This window comes from Oncorhynchus masou, unplaced genomic scaffold, assembly GCF_036934945.1.
Source record: "Oncorhynchus masou masou isolate Uvic2021 unplaced genomic scaffold, UVic_Omas_1.1 unplaced_scaffold_712, whole genome shotgun sequence".
NCBI classification, from domain to species: Eukaryota; Metazoa; Chordata; class Actinopteri; order Salmoniformes; family Salmonidae; genus Oncorhynchus; species Oncorhynchus masou.
Genome location: NW_027013587.1, coordinates 237,083 through 248,399, shown reverse-complemented (window position 1 = coordinate 248,399; position 11,317 = coordinate 237,083). Strand labels below are relative to the sequence as shown.

At 47.0% G+C, this 11,317-nt stretch overlaps 2 protein-coding genes across 2 annotated transcripts; both read right to left on the bottom strand.

Moving 5' to 3' along the window:
- Positions 1-1,867: 1,867 nt before the first annotated feature.
- On the bottom strand, positions 1,868-5,307 carry LOC135537129 (histone-lysine N-methyltransferase PRDM9-like). The gene is made up of 3 exons (XM_064963331.1): positions 5,078-5,307; positions 3,564-3,798; positions 1,868-2,733 (listed from the first exon to the last, which is right to left on the bottom strand). Exons 1-3 carry the CDS (start codon positions 5,084-5,086, stop codon positions 1,868-1,870), a joined length of 1,110 nt encoding a protein of 369 aa, XP_064819403.1. The 5' UTR covers positions 5,087-5,307.
- Positions 5,308-5,744: 437 nt separating this feature from the next.
- Positions 5,745-9,408, bottom strand: LOC135537134 (zinc finger protein 615-like). The gene is made up of 4 exons (XM_064963337.1): positions 9,199-9,408; positions 8,707-8,893; positions 7,370-8,455; positions 5,745-7,130 (listed from the first exon to the last, which is right to left on the bottom strand). The coding sequence occupies exons 3-4, from the start codon at positions 7,803-7,805 to the stop codon at positions 6,370-6,372; spliced, it is 1,197 nt and encodes a 398-aa protein (XP_064819409.1). The 5' UTR covers positions 7,806-8,455; positions 8,707-8,893; positions 9,199-9,408; the 3' UTR covers positions 5,745-6,369.
- Positions 9,409-11,317: the final 1,909 nt, after the last annotated feature.

The following is an 11,317-nucleotide window of genomic DNA, read 5'->3' as shown; positions in this document are numbered from 1 at the left end:
AGCCTGTTGAACGAGAGCAGATCGCGATGGCTTCCTTACTGCCGCCCGAAAGAGTCGCGCATCTGTGACGTCAGTGTATCGTGCCCTGGATAAGGGCTAATAAAGGAGAGACGTTTTTCCCCAAATGTTCATTTATTGGACCATGGCGTTATATGAAATGCAAGTCATTTCTTAGTATCATCATAGCTCCAATAAGTAAAATAAGATATATAAAATAAACAAGAAATAAAATGCACAGGATTACATAGTATGATTATCTTACACAGCACAGTGGACTGTATTGTACTGATCACAACAACACACACACAAATACATGCGTGCATACAGACGCGTGCGCACACACACCAGAAAGAATAACGATTCTGTAGTCATAAGAGGCATGGTGGTTGTCCAAAATAGCACCCTATTCCCTATATAGTGCACTACATTTCAGGCAGAGCCCTTAAGGTTTCCATATGGGCCTTAGTCAAAAGTAGTGCACTATATAGGGAATAGGGTGCCATTTGGGATGAAGACATGGACCCCAGCCCCGTGTTTAAAGGTGCCAGTACTGCCAGCGTCCTCTCTCCATCTGCGGTAAGGACATGACTCTCTCATATTTACATTGATGTATGTATTGTTTGCTTAGCTCTTCCTACCCTGGGTGACTGGTTGGACCTTCCACTACTAGAGCCCACCCTGGGTGACTGGTTGGACCTTCCACTACTAGAGCCCCCCCTGGGTGGTCTGCCTAAATGGCGGGTCGGTCCCATGGGCTTGGGAGCATGTGACCGCCGGTGTTGTTGGAGATTGTGTTTCCGGACGTAGGCCTTCCCGCAGTCATTACACTGGTACGGTCGCTCTCCTGTGTGCGTTCTGAGGTGGACTCGGAGGTCGTATTCCCGGGTGTAAGTCTTGCCACATTCAGGGCAGAGATAGTGTTTTTCTCCCCTGGGGGACATGGTGGGTTTCTGTGGTGCCGAGATGTGGTGGTGGCTTCCCTCCCTCTGCGCTGCCGGGAGGTGGTGGTGGCTTCCCTCCCTCTGCGCTGCCGGGAGGTGGTGGTGGCTTCCCTCCCTCTGCGCTGCCGGGAGGTGGTGGTGGCTTCCCTCCCTCTGCGCTGCCGGGAGGTGGTGGTGGCTTCCCGCCCTCTGCGCTGCCGGGAGGTGGTGGTGGCTTCCCTCCCTCTGCCCTGCCGGGAGGTGGTGGTGGCTTCCCTCCCTCTGCGCTGCCGGGAGGTGGTGGTGGCTTCCCTCCCTCTGCCCTGCCGGGAGGTGGTGGGTTTGTGGAGCCGGTAGGTGGTGGGTTTGTGGTGACGGAACGTTGTGGGTTTGTGGTGCCGGTAGGTTGTGGATTTGTGGTGCCGGTAGGTTGTGGATTTGTGGTGCCGGTAGGTTGTGGGTTTGTGGTGCCGGTAGGTTGTGGGTTTGTGGTGCCGGTAGGTTGTGGGTTTGTGGTGCCGGTAGGTTGTGGGTTCCCTCCTTGCCAATCTGATTCAGAAATTGTTGTGGTTTCCCAACATTATGTCTGTTGTCCGGAGGTTGTTTCGCTGCTTCTGAAGAAGTCGTCCTCATGTCCATGTCAGGCAGCAAACTGGGATCCCTGCCTGCATGTCAGACACACAGAGAGAAAGGAGAGACAGACACGATGCAACAATGATATTGTTAAGGTGTGGATGAGTATACTAAGTCATGGTTTACATGTTGTTTTAAACAACATGGTTTGGATCACTGACAGTTAGTAGTAGCTAGTAGTCTATCAGGATGTATTAACGGTAAAGGAGGACACTCACCTGTGTGCACTTTAAAATGCGTTTTGAGATTCCCTTTCTGGTTGAACCTCATCCCACACACAGAGCACTGGTAAGGCCTCTCTCCTGTGTGTGTTCTCATGTGTCTCTCCAGTTTGTTTGCTTGTGTGAACTCCTTCCCACAGTCCGGACACTTGTGAAACCTCTTCGCTCGCCGTCGTTCTTCTCCCCGGAACAGTTGAATCGCTCGTGGGTCATCAGGAGTCCTTTACTGATGAAGCCCTTGCCACACTCAGAGCAGAGGAAAGGCATATCTCCTGTGTGTGTTCGCTCGTGGACTTTTAACGTATACTTACTAGAGCAGGTCCGTCCGCACACGGAGCACAGGGGCTTCTCCTCGGTGTGCGTTCGCTCGTGGGCTTTCCAAGCCGGTTTGTGATAGTAACCCTTGCCACAGAAAGAGCAAGAGTAAGGCATCTCTCCTGTGTGAGATCGCTGGTGTTCTTTTAATGATTCTTTATTGAACCTCTTGCCACACACACAGCAGGTGTAAGGCTTGGCTCCCGTGTCCGTCTTCAAGTGAACCTCCAGAACGCACTTTGAGGAGAACTCTTGTCCACAGCAGCAGGTCATCTTCTCATTCGGGTCTGTTTTAATCTGTTCAGAATTCCTCTTTTGATGGTATCTCAAACTACATTGATGAGCGAAGCCCTTGCCACACTCAGAGCAGGTATAAGGCTTCTCTCCTGTGTGTGTTCGCTGGTGTGTTTTCAAAGCTTGTCTAATAATGAACGTTTTCTTACACACAAAGCAGGCATAAGGCTTCTCTCCTGTGTGGGTTCTCATGTGTATTTGTAGCGCCGATAATGTCTGGCAGTATTTCCCACAATCTGGGCATGGGTGGGTCTTTTTCTGCCTCGTTCTGCGTTTCATCTGGTGTTGTTCAGGTTCTCCTGATGTAGAGGGTCTCTCCCCACCTGCTGACTGATGGCTGGGACTCTCTCCTGTGGGGATGAGACAGGACAGATATAGTCAGTGAGACTGAGTCAGACTCAGGTTCTCCTGATGTAGAGGGTCTCTCCCCGCCTGCTGACTGATGGCTGGGACTCTCTCCTGTGGGGATGAGACAGGACAGATATAGTCAGTGAGACTGAGTCAGACTCAGGTTCTCCTGATGTAGAGACTCAGGTTCTCTCTCCCCGCCTGCTGACTGATGGCTGGGACTCTCTCCTGTGGGGATGAGACAGGACAGATAGTCAGTGAGACTGAGTCAGACTCAGTGTGCATATGCAGACCTACCGGGTTTCTGCCTTATTTTACAACATCTCCTGTGCTTCTCCTGTTGCAGGATTGATGGCAAAGCAATCAAAGACAGCTCCCCAAATGGCACCCGATAAAGTGCACTCCTTTTGACCATAGCCATAGGGTTCTGGTCAACAGTAGTGCACTAGATAGGGAATAAGGTGCCATTCTGGTCAACAGTAGTGCACTAGATAGGGAATAAGGTGCCATTCTGGTCAACAGTAGTGCACTAGATAGGGAATAAGGTGCCATTCTGGTCAACAGTAGTGCACTAGATAGGGAATAGGGCTCTGGTCAACAGTAGTGCACTATATAGGGAATAGGGCCCTGGTCAACAGTAGTGCACTATATAGGGAATAGGGTGCCATTCTGGTCAACAGTAGTGCACTACATAGGGAATAGGGCTCTGGTCAACAGTAGTGCACTATATAGGGAATAGGGTGCCATTCTGGTCAACTGTAGTGTACTAGATAGGGATTAGTATTCCCTTTGGGACCCATCCCAAGTTAGCAGCATGGCTCCAGCTACCCACCTGCATTATCTAGTTCCCAGTCTTCTTCTTCTTCTTTGACTACGATATTAAATGTTGGTGTTTCACTGTTGATGTCCAGACTCACAGTAACCCTCTCCTGACCTTGCGGTGTGTCTTTCTGATCACCATGGTTACTGTACTCCTGGTCACCATGGTTCCTGTCAGGATCCGGGGACACAGTGGGTTGGGGATCCGTGGAGCAGGATGGAGACGGGCTGGACGGGTCTTCAGGGTCCTATATGATGAAGAGTGACAGCGCAGTTTTAACAGCACACTAGCTAGTTACATTATTAATATGTAGATTTAGCAATATGACACCATCCTAAATAGCAAGGCAATTTTTTGGTTTGCTTGCTATGCAAAAAAATATCACTTCTCTATGAAATATACCTTTCCAGCTAAGTAGAACTGGTCTAGGAACTATCAGTGGAAAGCTTCAAGTTGCTCAGCGTACACATCCCTGACCATCTGAAATGGTCCACACACACACACAGTGTGGTGAAGAAGGCACAACAGCGCCTATTCTACCTCAGGAGGCTGAAGAAATTTGTCTTGGTCCCGAAGACCCTCACAAACTTTTACAGATGCACAATTGAGAGCATCCTGTCGAGCTGTATCACCGCCTGGTACGGCAACTGCACCGCCCGCAACCGCAGGGCTCTCCAGAGGGTGGTGCAGTCTGCCCAACGCATCGCCGGGGGCAAACTACCTGCCCTCCAGGACACCTACACCACCCGATGTCACAGGAAGGCCAAAAATATCAGAGGACATCAACCACCCGAGCCACGGCCTGTTCACCCCGCTATCATCCAGAAAGGCGAGGTCAGTACAGGTGCTTCAAATTTGGACAGGTAGGCTGAAAAACAGCCTCTATCTCAAGGCCATCAGACTTCTAAATAGCCACCACTAGATGACTTCCAACCGGTTACTCAACCCTGCACCTTAGAGGCTGCTGCCCTACAAACATAGACATGGAATCACTAGTCACTTTAAAAATGTTTACATACTGCTTTACCCATCTCATATGTATATACTGTATTCTATTCTACTGTATTTTAGTCAATGCCACTCTGACATTGCTCGTCCTAATATTTCTTAATTCCATTCTTTGATTTTTTGATGTGTGTGTTGTTGTGAATTGTTAGATATTAATGCACTGTTGGAGCCAAAGAACACAATCATTTCGCTACACCCGCAATAAAATATTCCCAATATGTGTGTATGTGACCAATAACATTTGATATCAATCAATGCAAACCAAAATACACCAGCTACTGTTGATTGTATTGTCATTCATCTAGCTAGTTAGTTAACTAGCTACGTTACCTTACTAGAAAACATTATATCAGCGAGCTACAACAGTCAGCTAGTAACGTTACTGATGTTGCTACCGTTCACTGTCGTCTATAAAATACTGAGCAACTTGTTTTACTAACGAGCCACAACATTTGGTATCGCAACCGCGGAGTAGATTGCAGAAAAGAGATGTGGCGAGCACACATTCAGATTCTTACCTCGTCCATAGCATAGGGATTTAATCCCTGAGATAACTAGAAAACTAGTTTAGTTTCAAATGTATAATGATGACTTGCAATGTTGTTGGTCGTAACCTCGAGTCTCGTTGGATGGAGGCTGAGAAATACCAACGCCTGAGGCTATTTAATCAAAAGCTGCGGTCTTCCTTTTCCATTACATTTGGTTTTTCTGCAAAAAGTGTTTTTGAACGATGAGATGCTATAAGTGAAGTTCGGTAAACTGTCGGAACTCAGTTTGGCTTCCTACTTCTGGTATGAGGTTGTCTTGTGTTTGTGCTGTAGCGCCCCCATGCGGTCTGGAGAACAAAGACAGAAATAAGAGTACAAGTCTCTTTTCAACGTAGCTGCCTGACCGTTTCTGAAGCTAAATGTTTTTATAGATAAAGGTAATAAAGAGAGAGATACGTCCCCCCCCTCCCAATGTTATTGTATTGGTCCATGGCATTGACATGCAAGTCTTGTGGATTTCTTAGTATCATGACCGCTTCGATAAGTAACAAAATATATAAAAATCACACAAGGACTAAAATGCAAACACTTCATTTTTGTTGATTTAAAATATGCACAGGAGGACAACTACAGTTGGAATAATTATCTTACACAATACAGCAGACTTTATTGTACTTATCACAGATGAGGAACACACACACACACACACACCGCCACCATCCGGGTTGAAGTGCAAAGACAACAGATGACATCTCTGACAACTTAGCCACCTCTGCTTATACTGTCAATGAAATCAAAATGTTCTGTTATAAGGCATATAGAAAAAGGGCCGACCGTTTAATACTGGCATTATGACACGTACTTCTCTGTAGATTCTTATTGTTGCATCATTACAGCTTCAATATGTAAAATAACAGATTTTTTTTTTAATATTTTTTTTTTTTAAACACTAGAATGGACGAAAAAGCAATCGCTTAATTTTTTTTGTTGATTTAAAAATATGTATGTTACTATAACTACAGTTGGCAAGATTATCTCGCTCAGTGGTAACGATTATTATACTGACCATAAATGAGGAAGCAACAACACACACACACACACACACACACACACACACACACACACACACACACACACACACACACACACACAAACAGAAGCAAAAATAACAGTTCTGTTTAGTCATGAGAGACATGCAATGTCCAAAATGGCACCCTATTCCATTTATAGTGCACTACACATTTGGTCCAGAACCTCCCATGAGCCCTGGTCAAAAGCAGTGCACTACATAGGGAACAGGATGCAGACCATAGCCGTGCAGTTTAAAGATGCCAGTACTGCCAGTGTTCTCTCTCCATGTCTGGTAACGGCATGGGTCTCTCCACTCGATGTAACGGCATGGGTCTCTCCACTGTGTGGAAGGGCATGGGTCGCTCTACACCGGAGAACGGAGGCGTGGCTTTATCAACCCTGGGCAACTGCTGCTTCGAGCTTCCCATCCTGGGTGATTGGTTCGGTCTCCTGCTACTGGAACCCATGCTGACGGGTCTGCCCAACTGACGGGTCGGCCCCATGGGCTTGGGAGCGTGTGACCGCCGGTGTTGACGGAGCCCTTGTTTCCGAACAAAGGTCTTTCCGCATTCATCGCACTGGTACGGTCGCTCTCCTGTGTGCGTTCTGAGGTGGACTCGGAGGTCGTATTCCCGGGTGTAAGTCTTGCCACATTCAGGGCAGAGATAGTGTTTTTCTCCCCTGGGGGACATGGTGGGTTTCTGTGGTGCCGAGAGGTGTTGGGATGTTCCCTCCCTTTGTGGTGCCGGGAGGTGGTGGGTTTGTGGTGTCGGTAGGTTTTGGGTTCCCTCCCTCTGTGGTGCCGGGAGGTGGTGGGTTTGTGGTGCCGGTAGGTTTTGGGTTCCCTCCCTCTGTGGTGCCGGGAGGTGGTGGGTTTGTGGTGCCGGTAGGTTTTGGGTTCCCTCCTCGTCATGCTGATGGAGGCAGCGTTGTGGCCTCCCAGCTTTACGCCTGTTGTCCCGAGTTTGTTCAGAGGTAGTCTCCATGTCAGCCACTAAACTGGGATCCACTCCTGTATAGACAGACACAGGGAAACTCAGTGGGCCCATATGGGCCCTGGTCAAAAGTAGTGCACTATAGATGAATAGGGACTCAACCAATGCAACATGCAACAATGTTATTGTTAAGGTGTGGATGAGTATACTAAGTCATGGTTTACATGTTGTTTTAAACAACATGGTTTGGATCACTGACAGTTAGTAGTAGCTAGTAGTCTATCAGGATGTATTAACGGTAAAGGAGGACACTCACCTGTGTGAACTTTAAAATGCGTTTTGAGATTCCCTTTCTGGTTGAACCTCATCCCACACACAGAGCACTGGTAAGGCCTCTCTCCTGTGTGTGTTCTCATGTGTCTCTCCAGTTTGTTTGCTTGTGTGAACTCCTTCCCACAGTCCGGACACTTGTGAAACCTCTTCGCTCGCCGTCGTTCTTCTCCCCCGGAACAGTTGAATCGCTGGTGGGTCGTCAGGTATGCTTTACTGAGGAAGCCCTTGCCACACTCAGAGCAGAGGAAAGGCTTCTCTCCTGTGTGTGTTCGTTGGTGGACTTTTAACGTAGTCTTATTAGAGAAGGTCCGTCCGCACACGGAGCACAGGGGCTTCTCCTCGGTGTGTGTTCGCTCGTGGGCTTTCCAAGCCGGTTTTTGGTAGTAACCCTTGCCACAGAACGAGCAAGAGTAAGGCATCTCTCCTGTGTGAGATCGCTGGTGTTCTTTCAGGCGTTCTTTTTTACCGAACCCTTTGCCACACACACAGCAGGTGTAAGGCTTGGCTCCAGTGTCTGTCTTCAAGTGAACCTCCAGAACGCACTTTGAGGAGAACTCTTGTCCACAGCAGCAGGTCACCTTGTCGGCTGAGTCTTTCTTCTGGTGTAATCTCAAGCTACTTTGATAAGTGAAGCCCTTGCCACACTCAGAGCAGAGGTAAGGCTTCTCTCCAGTGTGGATTCTCTGGTGGACCTTCAGTGCTGATAACGATGGGCAGTGTCTCCCACACTCGGGGCAGGAGTGGGTCTTCCTGACTCCCCATTTCCTCTTCTGTTGTTCAGGTTCTCCTGAAGCAGGACTCTGTCTTTTACTCTTCTCTGTCTCCTCTCCTGTGTGTGTCCTGTACTGGTGTCTCCTTAGTGTGTACAAGGAGACAAACTTCCTCCCACACGCGAGACAGCTGTGAGTCTTAGTTTTGCGTTTCACTCGTCGTCGTTCAGGTTCTTCCGATTCGGAATGTTCAGGATCTTCGTATTCGGAATGTTCAGGATCTTCGGATTCGGAATGTTCTGGTTCTTCCGATGAAGAGGGACTATATTCACTGGCAGATGGTTGGTTGGGACTCTCACCTGTGGGACAGAGATGGGAGAGAATAAGGAACAGAGGCAAGTGAGTGCAGCTCATGTTGTTCTTCTTCATTTGGTCCTGGGGAATAATGTCCTGTCTAGTGGGTGTACTTGTACATCCTGTCCCAAGGCTTAATTATCTACAGACTGTGCAGTCTTTCATTCAATCCAGCACGAACACAAAAACTAACACAAAGTGTTCTAAGTTAATGGACATTAAAGTACATCTCATTTTAGCACATCTAATCCCTTACCTGTAACACAACAATCCCAGTCGTCTTCCTCCTCCTTGACGACAACAACTTTTTGTAGAACTATCCGCAGACTACCCAGTTTTGACCTCTGGTCACCATGGTTGCTGTCGGGACCCGGTGATGACGTCGAGAGTTGGGGTTCTGAAGAACTGGGTGGGGACTGTCTGGAGGATGGGTCTTCTGAGTCCTACGATACAAAATAGAGAGTGTGTCAGTGTAGTCTTAAAGTAATAAGGATCTGGGCCTATTTATTAATAAAGCGTCTCAGAGTATGGGTGCTGATCTACGATCAGGTCCCACCCCCCTTATGTACATAATTAATTCGGTATGATCCAAAAGGCTAAACTGATCCTAGATCGGGCCAAATAGCCTGCGATTCTAGGCTACTGAAGCTGAGCTAATCTGTATCTGTTTTCTGATCTACTTTAATAATTATCTGTCCAGTAACTGTGAAGTCTCCGTGACTGGGATGTAATTACTCCCGTCACTCACTTTCTCCCTCCGTTCTGGTGGTATGTGTCTCTCTGGATCCGGGTCTGTCGAGCTCTCAGCGCCCCCTCGTTCTCGGTTCTGCTTGGCTCGGTGCCGTCCAGTGTGTCCACTTGCGCCGACTGCCTGAGGATAGCATCTCGTTGTATCGTTTTGATGTCGTTTTGCAGTTGGAGTAACCAAGACATTCCCTGGTCCTCTAATTTCATTAAATCATCACTTTCACAATATTCTTCTATTTTACGACGCAACGAGCGATAATTCGTCCCTTTAATGTCGAGGCCATCTTGACCAGCTATTCCACAACGTTCACACAGGTAACGTAAATTGTTCTCGGTTAAATTCCACAAACTCTGTTCGATTCCATCCAACAACGTTTCTCTCTCTCCGCTCATATTGTCCTGCCCACGTACCAATAACAACAACACGTAGTCAATGACAAGACGGCTACAATCCGTTCAAGAGATTGTTAATGTGTTAGTACTGTATTCTGAAGTGAAGCAGCTAAGCTAAATATTAAACATGCTAGCTAGCTTCTCTTCGACTACTTCCTATTTTCTTCTTCACGTTTTTGATTCTGCTGGAGTGTTGTTGGTTTTTTTGTTGTAATGTTTGCAAACCAACTGAAAATGCGCATTACCGCCACCTACTGTAGTGGCGGTAATGCCACACTGGAGCGTGAAGACAAACAGGACGTAAAACTAGATCATTTCCAAATAGGTACTGAACGGTTTGTTGAATTGAGAGTTGCAAGTTGTTGCAATGATGATTTATTCAATCAAATACCTTATGCAGAATTGTCACACTGATTGTCTTCACATGATGTAGGTATGCTACTGCTGCCAGTCATCAGGTTTCTTAGCAACATCAGGGAGCTTTAATAAAGTGAAGATAATGTGCTGTGTTGTAGTAGTGATATGGTACAGTAACTAATCATATCATGAACCGAATTATTTCCCAATCAATGGCTTTGATCAGATCCTTAAAATAGAGTCAGAGCAGGAGTGAGGATTGTTTATGGGCCCCTGAGTGGTGCAGCGGTCTAAGGCACCGCATCTCAATGCAAGAGGAGTCACTACAGTCCCTGGTTCGATTCCAGGCTGTAACACACCCGGGCCGTTATTGGGAGTCCCATAGGGAAGTGCGCAATTTACTTAAAAATATATATTTTTAAATGTAACCTTTAATTAACTAGGCAAGTCCGTTAAGAACAAATTGCTATTTACAATGATGGATTTGAACCAGGGACTGTAGTGACGCCTCTTGCACTGAGATGCAGCGTCTTAGACTGCTGCGCCACTCTGTAGCCCAATTAGCCCACAGTCGTCTGAGTTTGGCCGGGGTAGGCCGTCATTGTAAATAAGAATTTGTTCTTAAAACTGACTTGCCTAATTAACTAAAGGTTAAAAATAAAAGGCGTTGGACAGAGGATTGTGTTGTTTTGGTGGATAAAGTGTATGTCAACTGTAAGGGGTGCCCATGTTGCTGGGGGACTGGAAGTGTCTGGTGTGAGAGAGGATGTTTGAGGTGGCAAGAGTCAGAGTAGTGCAGAAGCTGTCGTATGCCGAGGCAGTGAAGAAAGGAAGATGGGGAGGCCGTCATTGTAAATAAGAATTTGTTCTTAACTGACTGGCCGAGTTAAATAAAGGTTAAAACACATACATATATATATAAATTGGGTCAAGGGATCCTGAGAGGATCCCAGTGGGGAGTAGATCTGTGCCAGCACAGAGGGAAAGGCCAACGAGTGATATATACTTCAATAAGTTTGGCTTCTTAGCGTTCACAACGATGGTTATCAACCGTATCGCAGAAATCGAACGTAAAATCACAGAAAACAAGGGAAGCACTGCTGTATTCTGACCCTGGTGCGAGAGGGGGTACAGCTGGAGGTTTAATGTTTGAAGGGATACTGGGCCAGAACAAGGGAAGCACTGCTGTATTCTATACAGATTTCGATGTACATAAGGAGGGTCATTTGATAATTTGTATAAAGATAAGCATTATATATTGTTAGATTATAGGAGTAACTCTGGTAGGTCTGAAACAGTCTTCCCAACCTCAAGTTCAACTGTGGGAGTCAGTTGGAGCCACACACACACTATACGATACATTTATTAAA

Bases quoted from the DNA above. Each gene is read 5' to 3' on its own strand.
- LOC135537134 (XM_064963337.1), bottom strand. From the start codon at position 7,805: ATGCCTTACTCTTGCTCGTTCTGTGGCAAGGGTTACTACCAAAAACCG. The intron at 7,131-7,369 runs GTGAGTGTCCTC...CTGTCTATACAG, and splicing joins GCATTTTAAAGTTCACACAG to GAGTGGATCCCAGTTTAGTG.
- LOC135537129 (XM_064963331.1), bottom strand. The intron at 2,734-3,563 runs GTGGGTAGCTGG...TCATCCCCACAG, and splicing joins CTGGGAACTAGATAATGCAG to GAGAGAGTCCCAGCCATCAG.